The following is an 18,193-nucleotide window of genomic DNA, read 5'->3' on the forward strand; positions in this document are numbered from 1 at the left end:
AGCTCTCTGGCGGTTCACAAAAATTAAAAACCATTTTCAGACAATGGGACACCTTTAATTCCAACCTGCAAAATAGGATCAGCTTTCTTTTTACCATATATGACCTTTTCTTTCGCCTTCTGTATTTCTCTTCTTCAAACCAGGAGGAAGGAATGGAAATTTGCAAAGTAGAAGTGGTGTGTGCATGTGCACATGCCTGCCGGGGCCCCGATGACCTGGCAGGGCCCACCATTAATGCCTACCCTGGGCCTCCTTTAATTTCTTTTCTGCCCTGATGCTCTGGGTGGCTGGGTCTAGTTGCTGAGGTAACATTGCTGTGGGGCATTATGGGAAATTAAAATGGCTGCCCCAGCCACTTGATGCTGCTTGGAGCATTGCCATCACCACCTACTCTTGGCAGATAAAAGCTACCAGGGCCATCGTTGCCAGAGGGTACTTTGCAGTGGGCCACTTCAATTCTGGAGCTAACCTGTGTACTTATGTTCTTCCCTTCCTGTTGATTTCCCCCTTGCAACTCCTCTCCCTGGCCACGTTTTCCCCAGCGGAGGTTCCCAAAAGTTGGGTAACTGTGGGCAGCAGAAGTATTACACTTCTCCACTACCACTACAAATGCTGCCCCTGCTGCTGCCATTTTGCAGCGGAAAAGCAGCATTTTCCAGCCATGTCTGTATTATCAAACATAATTTCATCCATCACAAATTATCAACTCAAGTAGTTTTACTCACTTCAGACAGAAGGTCTACTCACAGAATGCTGTCATGGTCATGTGGTGTTTGAATTGTGTTTTAGACCATCCTATTTAGCATGTTAGGTTTCTAGAAAGCTTTCCACTTTGTTCCCAGTTCAGGGCGGTTTAGAGGCACAGACCAGTTAATTAGTCAGTCCTTGGTATGAGTGAGGGTGGAAGAACTTAAAGAGTAGATCAGACTATCCTGAGTTGAGAGAGGCTAAACAGATTGGATTTTCTGTTAAACTGATTGGATTTTCTGTATCTTCAAAGAAGGTGAGAGATGGGGGTTATAGAATTCTATGATGTGAAGCTAACAGATAAAAGAAAACAAAAGCAGTTGTTGCATTGGATAGCAGTAGGGCTTGTTTGTTTTGAATGGGGATAAAAAGGACCGGACTGAATTTGGGTAGCCCAATGTTTAAGAATTATAACTTACTTCAAAAGAGTTATTTCAGAACATGGTGGTTCTATTAAGTATCTGTTTTTAAAAGATTTTAAACCTCCTTGCCTTGATAATGCCCTGTAAAACACCGTCATTCCACATTGCCGCCACTCCCCCTCCCCTTACCCCATACACTTTAAAAAGTTGTTTCCGTAGTCCTCGTATGGATACATGGCAGTCAGCATTGGGAAAGTGAAGGAGAGGTTTTACTAGAAAACACTGTGGGAAGAGGAGTTGCCATGTATGTGAAATCTCCTGGAAAAGGACTGTTACGTTGTGCTACTCGCTTTCTCTTCTCCTCCACAGCTGACTAGAATATTGTTTGGGATAGAGTAGCAGTTTCTCATGGCAGGGTGCCCTCTTAGTCAAGCAGTTTCTAAAGGGCAACTGATTAAGAATAGTGCTGAGGGCACTTAAAATTGGCAGCTGGCCTTCTGTGAGGATTCTGCGGGAAACACTGGTGACTATTGTCAGTGGTCCAGTCCACCACAATCCAGCTCCAATATGGTAGGCTAGCATTTAGAAAGAGGAACTGCCGCTTTAGAATGGGAGATGATAGCTGAGGTTTTGAGAGCAGTACTAATCCCTAGTGTTGAAACACTTCATATACATTATCTTGGTAAACCCTTCCACATCTACTGGTTTATTGCATTTGCTATTATTTTATTATTTTATAACATAATATTTTAAATAATGTAAATTCCCTTGAGAATCAAAGTTTGAAAGGCAGGACAGAAATATTTTAAATAAACAGTGTAAGTCCATATGACCCCATATTGCAGAACTGGGGTAGGTAAGGTGCTGTGAGTTCAGGGCTGAAGTCTTCCTGGCTCTTTGCTCACACTGGTTCCCTGTACTGTATGGATTATGTGCGTTTCCTTTCTATGCATGATCTAGCACTAAACAAAGCAGCATATTTCGTTACTAACTTAGCACCAGGTTTTTTCTAAGGGAATGATGAAGGCATGTCTCTGGCCATTTTTTCCTCCCTTATTCATGTCATTACACATTACAGATTTCTTACATGGAGGAAATATTTGGAATGGAAAGAAAGTTTGCCATAGTATATGAAGAGTGGTGTAAGACTTTTTTTTCTTTTTAGCACTTTATTAAGCAGTGGTTGCATGTGTGAACTCTTGACAAAAAAAAAAATTCACTTTGTGCGTCGTTTTCCTAAACAGAGATGGTCTTCATGCTGGAAAATTGTAATGTAAGAAACAGCATTGAAATCCAAGTACAGGAAAGTAAAAGTAAACAATACAGTAGGGTGAACAGAATTATTATTTCAGTTTTGTACAGGGTTGGAGCGACTGAGTCTTGCCAAGGTCCCTAGTAAAGCATAGTGGAGGTTACATTTGAATCCAGATGTCTGTTTCAAGTTCTGTGCTTTCTAAAGGGGAGAATATCACAAGATGTAGTGATGGCCACCAATTTTGGTTTAAAAGGAGATTAGACAAATTCATGGAGGATAAGAATATCAATGGCCACTAGTCCTGATGGCTGTTTGCTACCTCCGGTATCAGAGGTAGTATGCCTGTGTGCACCAGTTGCTGGGAAAGACAAGTGGGAGGGTGCCATTGCACTCATGTCCTACTTGCGGGTTTTCCACAGGCAGCTGGTTTGCTACTGTGTGAACAGAATGCTGGATGAGATGGATCCTTGGTCTGATCCAGCATAGCTCATATGTTCTTATGAGAATGCCAACTTTAAATGAAGGGCTTTGCATTGTGAAAAGCCATATGCAACTGGCATAAGAAAGGGGGGAAAAGTTCAAGCTACTTGAATTATAAACAGTGCTGTGGTTTCTTGGTATGTGTATTTTTACCAGTGGTTGCCACAGATGTCTAAATTTGCCTGATCCCAGAGGCCTCTTATTTCTACATTAATAAATGCTTTTGTTTAACATAGAACTATTTTCTATTTGACAATGTGCTGTAAAACGTGCTATTTTTAACAATGAACCAAGCTTTTGCCTACCAAGAGAAACACGGGGTTTGTTAAATATATCAGGCATGTTTCTATATAGAAGCTAAATCTCACTGGGGTGGGGGCAGGGGGAAATCCTACGAATTTTAGCTAATAAGGAAGTAAGCCTGAATGGTTTTATTTTACAGAAAATTTTGTACATTTGCAGTGGTGCAAATTTCTGGATGCCTTAATTATTGTACTCACCATTTTAAAATCACAGTGTACTATTAGATTCACAGTTACATTTATGTACACCTTTCTCTCATTTTAAATGTTTGAAATAATAGAAGAATAAACTGTGGATGGGATCTAAAAAGTGGCTTTAGGCACACTCGAGGCATTGGACCCAGGTTTGTTTTTTATTTATTTAGAATATTTTTATCCTGCTCCTCAGCCAAAAAGGCCTGCAGAACAGCTTACAAATAATCAATAAGACAGTCCCTGCCCACAGGCTTACAATCTAAAAGATATGCTACAAAAGGAATAGGGAGGGAAGGTGGGGGAATTAATTCTTTCAGCAGGACTGGTGGAATGGTCCTGCTTCCCCCTCTCATCTCCCTCAGCAAAGCCTAGCGGAATGGGTGATGGAGATGTCAGCTGAGGAGTAGCTTTGTTTGTTGTTTTACTTCTTCTCTCTTAACACTAGACCCCCACCCTTCGCCATATCAAAACTGCTTTTGAACATTTGATTTCAAAAGTGTCTTGCTATGCAGCAGGGAAATGGTTGTACTGCTTATTGAATCTTACATTTAAAAATATACTAGCAAATTAAAAAAACCCCTTTTAAAGACACGAATTGATCTTCCCCACTCCATCAGTTATTAGCACTGACTTTATGACAACTTATGTGTGTCCCACTGAAGTAACTCCCCAAATCATTAGGAAGAAAGGACCTACAAGTGGAAGAAACTGTTGCAGTGTGAAATGCTTCTGTTCAGAATGCCAGACACTCCATTTCATGACCACCCCCTTGATCTTCTGTTTTTTTACCTTGTCAGTCAGCATTCCATGACTACTGATCATGCTCAGCCCTCATTAGGCTGTTTCGATTTCCCTGCCTCCAAGTTTCTTTATTTTAAGATGTTTTGTACATCTGCAAACCTTGGGTTTACCTCAAGCCTCCTGATACCTCCCTCATGAGCATGGGAGGTGCTGTTTTTGCTACGTAAGGACTGACGTTCATAGAATTGAGATTGTTATGTGTTTATACAAGTGGGCCTGTCTTCAACAAAATGGTGTGTGTGTGTGTGTAGGGGCTGGGGGGAATCTTCAGCACTCTCCTCGGGTAGGAGGCTGCCCAGAGCATGTGAACAGGCTGATGCCAATGTGCAATGAGCAAACAGGATGCCTTTATATCAACGTGTCTCTTTCCCCATCCTTTTCCAAACATTCCATTCTATTCCATCTCCTCTCCCCCCCGTTGTCCTCCAACAACCAGCATTCTGTGGCTACTGAGCATGCAGAGACCTCATTGGGCTATTTTGGAGGTCTCCAGAAGATTCCAAAGATTTTTATTACCAGTTCTGCTGATACCATTGCCATTTTGGCTACATAAGCAATGGGGCTGGGAGAATTGAATCAGAATTAGAATATGGTATGATTACAGTCATCTTTTGAAAACGTACCTTAGTTTTGCCTCCTCTAATATTCTCTGCAAGAGCTCTTTGCAAAATGCACATAACACTAACCCATGGTTTGTTGACCTACCTAGGGTTTGCCTGGCAGATGATCGAACAAACTGGTTTGTTCTCTCAATCCCTGGGCTGTTTGTTTCCCTCCTCCTTCCCTGTATCCCAAATTCCTTTGAGGCACTGTAGTACTGGCATCTAAAATGGCTGGATTTTTTAAAAATCACTATTGCCTGCCACCTCTGTAGCCTGGCAAAACAACCCACGGTTCTAGGTTCACATGTAACAACTCATGGTTTAAACAACCTGGAGTTTACAGCCCAACAACAAATCATGGGCTCTCTTTCTGGGTTATTTGTGGTTAACAGTGAATTAATCCACCATGGGCTGTTGTGACGTGCAAACTGTCATGTGGGAAGGAGTAACGTTGTCCAAAAGATCTTTTCTCATAAAGGTTTGATGAATAGGGCTTGAAGTTAAGCAGATGACAACAAGTCTCTGAATCTTATCTTAAATATTTTGCTTTCTCACAAAAGTTAAGCTACAATTAGATTCACAAGTCATCTAAGTTATTACAGCTGGAGTCCTATACACACTTATCTGAGCTCATTGGGGGTTATGTCTGAGTAGAGATGTATAGGATCACACTGTAAGGCTGTAATTCTGCACCCACTTACCTAGGATTAGGCCCCATTGAACTCATGGGTCTTACTTCTGAGTAGACATTTATAGGATTGTGCACTTAACTACCTGTAGTTTTGTTCATAATTCCAAATGCAATAGTCCAAAACAGGAACTATTTTTATGATTCACTGAGACTTACTTTCAGCCTCTTTAGCTGTGAAGTTCTTATTCTTTTTAAGTGCCACAGTTTGTGCATTCTATAGCATGCACATTTGATAAATTATTATAAATTGTATGCACAGAATGATATAATTATTATAAATAGTAGAAACAAAAGTCACGCAACAGTTTTTATATTCCAGTCAAGTTTTAGGAAAAATTTAGTAGTGTGGAATTTGCCAGATTAATAACCACCCCCACCCCAAAATACTATAAGCAAACAATCCAGCTTCTTTCACTCCTTCACATGCTTGCTTCCCCTCACTTTTCACACACTCAGAAATAGCAGTGATAAAGTATTGCAAATTAAACGTTCAACCTTAAAAATCAAGCAAAACAGTTAAATAAATTTAACGCATGATTCAAAGCCTTAATAGTTCCTGTTGCATGTGCAGCCACAGGAAGTTCAGCTGTGCTTCTTACAATTAATTGCTTCCGCCGTATATAAAATTGAAAGTATTGGGTACTCTGGTGCGGAAAAAGGATATCCTCATACACTGCTCCTATTTCCTTACCAAAGGCTATTACTGAACCTTTCACCATTAATTCATTTATAATAAATTATACCATGATGACAAAAGAGACTCTGAAAACAGAAGGCCAACTATTCTTAGGAAAGTTTTGCATCCTCTTATATTTGGATTATTTTTATGTAATGCATCTCTGGTGGAAGATGTTTAATTTTTTATTTTTAGAGCAAGGGTTTAACTATATTCAATCCTCAAGAATTGCCCTCACATGCACAAGTATGGAACCCAGGGATCTCTGCTCAAAATGGTCCCACAAAGCAATTTTTTTTTTCAAGAAGAAGGGTGTGATTGCCCCTTAACCTGATTCGGTATCTTCAGTGTAAATGGATTGAAGGTAGGTCTCTATGTAGTATCTGTAACCCTTCATAGGATCGCAGGGTTGGAAAGGATCTTAAAGGGCTCCTCCTTCTTTACCAACCTGCCTGGTCACCGAGGTCATCAGAGGGCATGTTCCTCGTGGTTCCACATGGACCCATGGCCCAGTTGGAGTCCACCAGGAAAAGAGCCTTCAGTGTGGTAGCCCCCTTCCTGTGGAATTCCCTGCCCTTGGAGGTCAGGCAGATGCCAACATTGTGTTCCTTCCGGCGCCTCCTGAAGACGTTATTCCAAGAGGCCTTCCTTGCATGACCAGCCATGGTTTATTAAATGTGACCTTATTGGGATTTGTCTTTTTAAAAAAATGTTTTAACTCTTTTAACCTAGTGTTTTATTCTTTTACCTTGTTTTACCTCTGAAATCTCCTGACGTGGAGCACTATATAAATATTGTAAATAAATAAATGTAATCTAGTCCAGCCCCCTCTCAGTGTAGGAAATCTACTACAGCACCCGGTAGGTGGCAATCCAGCCTTTGCTTAAAAACCTCTAGTAGGTTTTTAAGTGCCTCTGAAGGTGGATCAGATATCATGGCTAATATTTAGTTGACAGATCTACCTTCCATGAACGTGCTGGTTGAAAATCTAGCAGGTTCTAACTGTCACTTCATTGTCCTTGTCTACTGATATTCAAGAGGTTTCTTACAGACCTTGTTTGTCATCCTGTAGTTTCCTTCTTTAGCCCATGCTCAGTGATGGCACACAGACTGCAATCCTATAGACATCCTATTACCATTTTTTCCTTTTGATTGTTCAGATATAGATAATGGTATTTGTTTGAGATCTGTATTCCCAGGTATTGAAGCATACCTAATCTATCTTCTTTCCTTCCCTACAAAGTTCAGAAATAAGTTTCTGTTTTGGGGGGTAGAATATTTTATTTGTATTGGCACAGATAATCCATGCAAGGTATATTCACTCACACCTCACAAATCACACATAACGCTGAGCATCTGAAATAAAAACCTAGGTGATCAAATCCAAACCCTATGTAAAAGTAAGGTCACTTGTGGCATCAAAACAATATTTCCATACATTTAAAAAAGCAAGATTCCTAGTGTGATTGTTGCAGAGAACAAATCACTCAGTTGCAAATGTTGATAACATCCTTTCTTTCTTTCTTTCTTTCTTTCTTTCTTTCTTTCTTTTTTTTTTTACAAAATATTAGCATCTACTACCAGGTCTTTCTAATTGACATTACATGGCCCAGCAGCAGATACTAGTTTGTAGTTAGTGCTGTAGCATTGACATTATTGAATACAGAGAGAGCTTTGAATTTAATGTTTCATCGAAGCTACTGACCGCTGAAGGACCAAACTCATGCATTGTGCTTGTGTGTTTTGGTTTTATTTTTGTAAACTCTGTTATTTTGTGGGTATAATACTAAATTGTTTTTGGTGGAACTCTTTTCTGAATTATGAGTTATGCAAAATGTCCTTGAGGCAAATAGAAAGATGAAAAGCCAACAACAAAGAAGGTGCAATCTGGAGCTATTAAAATAAATTGGAGTTTTGCCATAGAATTCAATAGGATGTGGATTGCACCCAGAATGTTTTAAACAGATATTTGTAAGTTTCAGCTTTAAAGAATAGTAGCAATATTTAGCTACATGTCATTGATATAATTTATCAAATTTCCTGAAAGGATTTAACATAACTTTGATCATTTGGTCATTCACAGGTACAGTATTTGGAAGAAAAAAGGCAAAAATCACCACCACTCTTTCTGGTGAAGCAAAACAGTAACAAGATTACTTTAGCATTAACATAGGTAATCGTTAAGGATTTCAAGGACAGCACACAACCGAACCTGCCAAGTGTTTCCCCCTACATCAGTTATTTTACTAGTATGTGTACTATTCTGTATTACACATCCATATCATTTTTTTTCTTAAAAGAGTGGTCTTGATCCTAGATGCATCTGTTTGGTAGTAAGAACCACCACAGATGCTATTCTGGAAGGGCTTGTGTGTGACAATAAAACAGTTCATGCAAATGATTGACTTGCATGAGCACAGTGACATGGAAGAAAGGGACTTGTGGAAGACCTGTGTCTCCTTCTCCATGGCAGTTTTCTAATCATAGAAGACTAACCGCAATCTACGACGAGTGCCCTCTTTCTACATTATACTACTCAGGTGAGTAGTATAATGTAGAAAGAGGGCACTCGTCGTAGATTGCGGTTAGTCTTCTATGATTAGCACTCAAATGGAGCAGTTATTTCTGCAGGAAAGCTGGCTACAACAGCATCTGCCCTGGCCACGGTGGCTTATTTAAACTGCGGTGTGTATTGGGTGTGATTTCCATAAACATCACCTGGGCGCCACTTGCCATGTCATCTGAACCCGGGCAGCATGGCTTGTTGGAGGGGGAAACAACCCTCCAATAATCCCACTGTGGATTATTTTGATCATGTGAACCAGGCCCAAAAGTAATGACAGCACTCTCACAGTACAGTCAGTCCATGATCTATTGTAGGGTTCTATTGCCATTCTGTTGTAATACAACAAATGGGGCTCACTGTCATGTTATTGGTGGAAGGTGCCAGCCCAAAGATAGTCTGAAATGGAATAGAGCACTCTGACAGTCGAGTCTTGTTTGTGCATTGTTGACTTCTTAGATCATAGACAGCTTCACTGCCACCAGCTACTCTAACTTTCACCAAGTAAGATACTAGCTCAGAAAATGTAAAGAGAAAACCAGCAAGTCCCAAATAATAATAAAAAAGTTTGACTAAAACGCTACAAGTTCTTTCTAAGAATAATCACACAGTTCTGCTGTCCTTGTTAAAATGACAAAATCAATAAGAATTAAAGTGCTGTACTTGCATATATAGCAGACGTCAGATATGCTTAACTATCCAAAATATGGTTTGAGTAGAAGGACCAAAATGCTGCATACTAGAAACATGAATGTTCTGGTATGTTCTCCAATCTCAGTAAAAAACAACAACAACAGGGCTGGATCCAGCCAAAGTTAAACACTTTTAAGGGCACAATCCTATGCATGTTTAGACAGAGAAAAGGCCTACAACTCCCAGCATTCCCCAGCCAACTGGCTGGGGAATGCTGTGAGTTGTATGCCTTTTCTCTGTCTAAACATGCATAGGATTGCGCCCTAAATCCAGTTAATTTCAACTAGATAGTAAAGCATAGGTCAAGCACTATTCCACTGAAATCAAAAGGGTCTTAAAAGTGCTTCCCATTGCATATTTCTTAAAATAAGGCATATTGTTTTGAGAGGGAGGCAACCTTTATCATACAGCAGGATTTTTTTTTGCCACTGCGTTGTTAATGGTAAAACCCACTTAACTGGGTGTATCAATCAGTAGGGCTCAAATGGTAAACACTCTTAAAATCAAATTGTGTTTTTTTCTTTTCTTTTTTGATAATGAATGGTAAATATTATATGTTGCTATAAATAAGAGGGCAGAGGCTTTGGTGCTGAAGCTACTTACTAGAGAGTATAAAGTAATCCCAGTATTAGAGTAAACAGCTTCAGCTTTATGACCATTTTGTTCACTCAAATGAGCTACTGACATAGGGTGGATCCTTCTATGCCTAAGTCACAGATTAGGATGGTCATCTGAGTAGACATGTACCACTGTCTTATTGTATAAAACAATTACCTGATACTAACTAACTGCTTAGATGTCCAAGCCTATAGCTAGAATAAATACATGCAGCCAGTCGCAACAATAAAAAAGCTTCAAGAAGTACTTGCTGAGATATTACATAAGATTTGTTCAAAAACTGAAAAAAGGTGTTGCACTAATATAGCCTCCCCCAATCTGGTGCCCCCCTGAGGTGTTGCACTACAATTCCCACCATGAGTATGCTGGCTAGGGGTGATGGGAGTTGTAGTCCAGCACTTCTGGAGGAGGCTAAGTTGGGGAAGCTGCACTAATACTACTCGAAGCTCCAAATGCTTTATTTCCTTGTAGCTGCAAACTCAATCACACTTCAGATTTGCCATATTAAAAGGTCCAATCACAGTTAAAATGGGGTATGCCTGTTGTTCAAGGCTGCCCTGTGAATGGTATCAATTTTATCAGAAACAAAGTACCTCAGTCCCAAAGGCATGGAAATAAGAATGGAAGTCCCCCCTGGCTACTCCCTATCCATAGTCTTGGGGGCTGATTTTGTACCAATCACCCAGGGACCTCCAAATGTGTTGAAGTACAATTCCCATCATTCCTAGCCACTTAATGGCCATGTATGCTGGGGGTGATGTGAGTTGTAGTCCAACATATCTGGAGGACACTAGGTCAGGGAAGGTTGTACTAGATATTTCCCCTAACCCATGAGATAAGAGAACAAACGTTAGAGGAAAAGTGACTCAACTACACAGAGAAATACAGAATGGCTCCTTTCCAGCCCTTCCTCTTTCCTTATGTAACAACAAACTGGGGAAAACTAGTTCCCTCTGAATGAGGTAATTCACTACAACTCGGTATATGCTCTCTGTTGCTTCGCTTTTGCCAACAGGAATTGTCAGCCAACTTACCTTTTTTTTCTCATCTCACAACCACCACAACAAACAGGTCCCTTCACATACACCCAGAGCCTTGCAGGGACCACTCCCCCATGGTTCTACTCCACAGAGTTGCAGAATCTATAATATATTCATATAGATTCTATATGAATACCACAACCACTTGGGTAGAGCTGATTGTGTGGGTGTTCTTTACACAATCACCATCCAATTGCTACTCCTTTTTGGCAGGAAAACGCATGGAATGGGCCTTGCATTGCAATAATCACACACACATTGCAGCCTCATGGGATAGCCTCACATGGGATCAGCTCTGAGGTAGCTCCAGGTGTGTGCAAAATATGGCCACACTTGTCTCTAATTCTTTCATACTAGGGCCACAGCAGTGTATGATGAGCTGCTTATCCAGGCTGGCCTTCCATTACTCCAATAATGTGAGTATGAAAAGCCACATGTGGAAAACCAATGATGTGATTCATTTCGCCACAAACGTATACCAGCTGGGAGACAGCACAACATTCATGTAGGAAAGAATCATGCCATTGGTCCCACCTATGTGGTTTCCCTATACACAGCTTATCAGTGTGGCGTGGAACTGTCCATACCACAAGAAAGCAGGTCCCACGTCACTCTGGAAAAATGTGAGTGGCTCTTTTTGTTGTACTTGGATTCAAGCATTGATTGAGTAAACCAGTGGGGTGCTTTCAGTTAATTCTATATGTGTATAAAAGTCGTAAAGTCTTTACAATGTCTGGGATTCAGAAGATGAATAATTATGGCATAAATAATGGAATATAATTCTGTCTCTTTTGTGAGGAACACTTAAGTTATCGCGATAGACTGACTCAAAGTTATGCTACACATACTATTTTGGCACTTTTGAGTTATATCATAATACTAAGAATGGTTTCTATTTATTCATTTTCTAAAAGCACGATTGTGTAGTATTAGCCTAAAGTTTGCCCTGGTAAACACACTAGAAGGTATCAATATTTTTAATTTTATATATTAGTTTTAGAAATTATTTTATCTTTTTTTTTGTTCAAACCTTTGTAGCAATACTTCACTGTCATGTTTTGAATATTTATTCACTTTTTTGAATGAAGTATGCAAGAGTAAGTTCTGCACGTATAAAAGCAACTGAATTCAACTTCAGAGGTTATCATAATTCATTACCTCCCCTGCCCCCTCCCCGCCATAAGAAATCCATAGTTATCTATATTTCATTTGTTGAACAAACCCCTAATATTTTCATTTTCTCATTAGCTTCCAGCTCTTCCTTTAGACATTGATGGCATGTGCGTGCTTCTTGCATAGTGGCTTATCCTTCTTTGAATAAAATGGCTGCCCTTCCAAATTCACATGGCACACCTGGAAATTAAGGACACACACACGTTAAATGTAATCAGAGGTAGGGTCTGATTCACTAGACGGCATTAAGCTCCCCTGGTTCAGCAAAATGGCCCAGGGCTATCATTAGAGTAGGTTTGTGCAGATCATGACACACACCCAAGAGGAGAAGGCATGAATGCAGGAAACGAGAGAGAGCCTCAAAGGTATACAAAACTCAGTACTGTTTATCAGATGGCCCAACACATTTCAAGTTGAATCATCTTTAGGGAAAGAAGAAGAGTCTTTAGGAAGAGTCTTTAATGCATTTGGCATTAAATGCATAATAAACAGTACTGGCTTTTTGCAACTTCTGCATCTTTCTCTGCCTTTTTTTTTTTCTACAGTAGCCCACTAAACTGACCACAGATCACCAGCTATGTGTGTCTTATGTCTGGAAAAAAATTAATCAGTCAGTCATCACACTTTAGCACAACAAAGAAACAGAACTTAGGTGGGGATATGCAGATGAAGGAACAAAGCTTGATTCTAAGTATCTAGTCTCCAAGGGCTGTAAGCAGGTTTAGCAACCACCACTGTGGGTTGTATCCAGTGTTAGACCCATTGAAATTAATGGGACTTAAGTTAGATTAGCATCAGATACAACCCAGTGTTCCCCAGTACATGTCTTTCCATTGTTCCATATAAGTGAATAAATTCCATTCATTCCCATAGGGGAAAGTGTTACACTTAGGGTCACATTTGTTCTATGGTAGGAAAGATGGTGGCTGAAAGTATCTGTTAGGCTTTTCTGCCACTCACAGTGAAAATCAAATCTGTTTGGTTTGGTTTTTTTCTATGTGCATCTTTTGAATGTGTAGCCACCTGCCTCCCCCCCCCCCCCCCCGCCAACCCACACCAAGTGAAAAACGCCTTGTGGATTGAAAACGTAGTGCATCAGGGCCCTTCTTTAGGTGCAGGGATTGTCTTTAAGAGGAGGAACCTTTAAAGATGAGAACTCTGCCCCCCCCCCCGGCAGGTCAGAATGGTGCAGTCCAGAAAAAAACTGAGCCGCACAACTCTGCTGCACGTGTAGGTCAGCTATGAGGTCCAGAAGCCCTGGTGCGTTTCAGTGAAGAAACCTACAGCACAAATGAAGCAGGTGTCATGCCAAGTGTGTCCAAGGGCCTCGATGAACTTATCTCCTGCTTCAACAGGGAAGTCACATCCGTGACATTTGGTGCTGAACAAGGCAACGTAATCTGGAAGTAGAAAAAGCAAACAAAACCTAAATTTACAATGTAGTCAATATTAACTTTCCTCCAAATCACAGATCTATTGGGTACGAAGTCTTGAGTTTATTTTTGTTTGGAATTCCTTTCCCGCCTTGTGAACCTTTCTGGAATGGCTTTTGAGATGTGCTCATTTCCCTTTTCAATTGATACATTTGAGTTACTGGTTTGAATGTTAGGCTGGGATCAGGGAGAAATTGGCTTCAAATCCCTGCTCAGCCACTATGGTCATTGGGTGAAGTTGGGCCAGCTGGTATCTCTCAGCCTAACCTATCTCACAGGATTGCTGTGAATATAAAATTGTGTGGGTGAGTGGAAAGAACCATGGATGGCTCTTTGGAGGAAGGCATATCGTAAAGTAACATTAGGGCCGTGGCTGCAAATGCAATAATTCAAGAAATCGTTATGTTTTAAAGGTTCGCCCCAATGCCCTCTGCGCATATAGGTCCCTCTCAACCTCCCCCAAACTGATCACAGTTAATCCTTTAGAGGAACAGATATTAATATTTTCAGCTCTGGAAAACCCCAGTTTGCATATGGGACCCACCTTTACTTTGTTTTTAACCATATATGATTGCTTTTCTCTCTCTCCCTATCTCTCTCTCCACTTGTCTTTTTAGGAACACAGTGAAGCTGCCCCTATTCCAGCTGATATGATTTGTCCATTTAGCCTGATATTGTCCACTCCAACTGGCAAGGGTTCTCTTGTGTCCCAAGGCAGAGGTCTTTCCCTTCACCTACTACCTAATGTAGTTTGTTTGTTTTCTAAAGTTAGGCAACAACAGCAAAGTGACTGAGTGAGAAGAGGATCCAGTTAACGTTCGTTAACATTTGCAAAGGGTGGGCACAAATTAAAATGGGAGGGTTAGTGAAGAGAGGGGGCACTATAGCAGATAGTTCCGTTAACTTGGGCAACTATGCTGTTTCCTTGAATGCAGAGTCTTTTGAAAGAACAATAGGTGGCTGACCTACTATGCAGCATTGCTTGGCGAACTTCAGGGATAGTAGCAGCGTGCAATACCTTTCTCGCAGTAGGGCTCTCCATCCTCCATGTGGAAGAGGCTATTCCCAAATGGTTTCCTGCAGGCAGCACAGACAAAGCAAGTTGTGTGCCAAGTCTGCCTAAGGGCATGCATCACTTCCTGAAAGGCAAACAGAGCAGATGAATCCTGCAGCAGTGCTGGGAACACATTGCTGAAAGACAGAGGTAAGGCCAGGCAGTGAAGGGTGAAAAACTAGATGTTCCAGCCTCAACTGGAGGGGAGGGAGGTTGTTTAACCCTTCCCTTGCCGCGTGGGTTTCTCCCACAAGTCTGTCTGACCACGTGCTTTCTCCTAGCAAACATGGATGTGGAACCTGGGTTGGGGGAAAATCAGCTGGTAGGAAGGAGTAAGGGGGGGGGTGTGGTGGTGGTGGCGGCGAGGAGAGATTCCCTTTCCTCCTGTCAAAAGTTTCTCCACTGCACCTGTCCCGGCAGGTCCATGTGCTGGTAGTGGTTCCTTTTAGGTACGCTGGTCTAAGCCATGAAGGGCTTTAGAGTTCAAAACCAGCACTTTGAGCACTTAATGCTCTTAATGTTCAGTCCCAATTAGAAATTTGTGCTAACTAAGGTTTCCAGACCATCTTCAAAGGCTGTCCCATGTTCAACACATTTCTATAGTCCAGACAGTACCTCATAATATCTATTATAAAATCTATTAACCAAAACCACCAAAACCAGGCCCATTTAATTGTTTATAAGCTTAACCTAGCTGTCCCCAACCTGCCCTCCGGCTGTGTTGGACTACATCTCCCAGAATCCCCAAGCCAGCTGTGCTACACAGCAACTTCAGAGGCAAATGGGAGCCAGGTGGGAGAGATTTTTGGCAGGGACCCAGGGGCATGGGACTCTGATCTGGATGGGGCCCCTGCATGGCTGCATTTCCTTCAAAATAAAAGTAGTCCGCTGTTTAAAAAGCATGTTTAAGGAAGTGTGTACTTTGGTCCTTAGACTCAAATGATTAGAGAAACTAAAGAGTGAATGCGCTTGGAGTAATTAATGCACCAGTTGCAGGTCTGGCCACAGCTAATTACATATGAGGCAATTGTTTAAAAGCTCAGATGGTGCTATGGGAAATGCTTCCTCTTTCCAGATTTTTAATTCATACTTACACAGATATTATGTAATTTAATCTAATGTTCTGCCCTTTTCGCCTATAGTTGACAGCTCTGCATCAATTATCGTAGTAGCCTGTCTCATTAGTGAGTCATCATCAGCAAGCTTAATTCACTTCAATGAATGTTTGCAAAACAACCTGGTAAATAAGCTTAGATTAAGTTCTGGAGTTCATGAAGAAACAACATTCAGACTGCAAATCAAGGCAAGTTGCTTACTGCTTTACAGACATATCTATCAAAGTAAACGGACAGCGTGTGCTGCCCACAAACTGATTGGCAGCACTGATCCTCAGTTGATGGGCCTCAGAAACTACACGGCCTCTGGTGCTGATTAGGCCACAATCCATCTTTCAAACACTTAAACCAGGACTGGGGAACCTGTCTAGGAGTTGTTAGACTCCCATGATCCTTGACCATTGGTCATGGTGGCTGGGACTGGTGAAGGTTGTAGTCCAACAAGCTCTGGAGGTTCTCCACCCATGTCTTAGACCCTCCCCCTTGTAGGCCTATCTCCATCACCTGTCCCTTTTTGGCATTCTGCTGTGTTTGCTTATTGGACTTACCCCCATGATCTTGGTATGGCATCTGGCACAGGTCGGAGCAAAGAACTGCTCATAGCAGCGCTCACAGTACACGCTATTCTGTTCTTCCACAAAGCCTACATCAGCCAAGGATGTCTTGCAGTAAGCACAGTAGAATTCCTCTGGATGCCAAGAGCGACCCATGGCTACCAAGAAAGGGCCCCTATAAAATGGTACCAGCATTTAATTACAGGATATGATTGCCCCAATGTTGCAAATACAAAGGACAGATTGCTACTACAAACTTGTATTGGTTTTATAGCAATTGAACTGTTGCAACGTCTTCCAACAAATCCAGGGAATTATTGTTTGAAAAAGGTTCTGCAAATGGTCTTAGTCTGCAAAGTTGCAGACTAAGACCATGTCTGTTGCATGGTCTGTTGCATGTAGTCTGTTGCAGCAAAAATAAAGAAGAGTCTTGTGACACCTTAAAGACTAATTAATATATTATGGCACAAGCTTTAGTGGACTACAATTCACTTCGTCAGCTGCATAAAGCGTAGCCTTCATGTGTATATATACACACACACAAAGGTATAGAGGAAAGATATGTAAACAGTGGGGTCAATTAAGGCTGCAATCCTATGCACACTTACTTGGGAGTAAGAACATAATGGGACTTATTTCTGTGTAATAGGATTGCACTGTTAATCTAGCAAATTTGAGGTGATTGTATTATCACCAGTTCCTGCTGTTTCAAATGGTCACTGTGCTTTTTCTGCATATATTTTAAGCTTTAATTGAATGATCAGTCTACTTTTTACATTGTAGGACCAACTGACCCCACGGTTTACAATCCCCCCGCCCCCAAGAGCCATCTGTGTGTGTGTGTGTGTGTGTGTGTATGTGTATCTCTCTCTCTCTCTCTCTCTCTCTGCCAACTGAGGACTACAATTGTGGACTCTAATCCATGAAAGCCTATGTCATGATAAATTTCCTAGTCTTTACAGTGCCACAGAACACTTTGTTAAGAATAGTCCCTAAGAGTTCACAGCCATTCCCCTGAACTATGATTCCCAATTAGTATTCCTTGCAAAGAAGGGATGGCATTTAAATCAGTTCAGCTTTGTAATGCAGACTTGCAGAGGTGTCCAAAGACTACTGAGCTGTAAGATGGGAATAATGCTGACCTACGTTGCTATGAGGAAGAATGAAATAGACTTAATATGTTGCTTCTAAAATTCTAAAATATGTTGCTTTGGGAGAGAGCACTCTATCAACCTAACCAAAAAAACAGAGAAATGTCACCTTGGGACACAATTCAAGTGCCCTATTTCATGCACATTAAGTTCTACTGGTTTAAATGGGACTTAAGCCCATATAATACAGGACTGGATTAGGATCTACTTGAATATACCAGCTCCAAGGAGTAAAACAGAATAGGGTAGATCAGCCTTCCTAACCTGGCCCCCTCCAGATGTGTTGGACTACAACTCCCAGCCAGAAGCCTGGATGTGGATGATGAGAGTTGTAGTCCAACTCATCCAGGGGGCACCAGGTTGGGAAGACTGGGGTGGAGGGTGAGGCATTCCTACTGAGTGGATGATGTACGTGTGCTCTTATTCCGCACTCGCAAAAGCACTAACGGGATTTGTCTAGTTCTCTGGCAAAGACTCTCACATTCCCTCTCTCTTTACAATGACAATATACTTCTGATGTTATTTCCTGAAATACCTTGTGACAAAAAAGACAGTGACTATGATAGGAAAAATAGGCCACAGAATATCTGAAGCAAAAACAATAACCTTATGATTAAAAATAAAATAAAGTAAAGGAGCCTTTGGGGATAAAAAAAAAGAAAAGAAAGAAATCTGGAAATGTTACATT

At 41.1% G+C, this 18,193-nt stretch overlaps 1 protein-coding gene across 3 annotated transcripts in view; it reads right to left on the minus strand.

Moving 5' to 3' along the window:
* Nucleotides 1-9,899: 9,899 nt before the first annotated feature.
* The window catches only part of LDB3 (LIM domain binding 3), a 197,083-nt gene continuing 188,789 nt past the window's right edge, over nt 9,900-18,193 (minus strand). For all 3 annotated transcript variants that reach the window (XM_084845328.1, XM_084845330.1, XM_084845327.1), the window contains 4 exons: nt 16,349-16,529; nt 14,650-14,770; nt 13,483-13,598; nt 9,900-12,378 (listed from right to left, as the gene is read on the minus strand). In XM_084845328.1, the coding sequence (XP_084701454.1) occupies nt 12,289-12,378; nt 13,483-13,598; nt 14,650-14,770; nt 16,349-16,529 (508 nt within the window). In that variant the 3' untranslated portion in view covers nt 9,900-12,288. The remainder of the gene's footprint in view (nt 12,379-13,482; nt 13,599-14,649; nt 14,771-16,348; nt 16,530-18,193) is intronic.

Source organism: Heloderma suspectum, chromosome 3 (assembly GCF_057233095.1).
Source record: "Heloderma suspectum isolate Gila_16-S chromosome 3, 16-S_ref, whole genome shotgun sequence".
Classification (NCBI taxonomy): Eukaryota; Metazoa; Chordata; class Lepidosauria; order Squamata; family Helodermatidae; genus Heloderma; species Heloderma suspectum.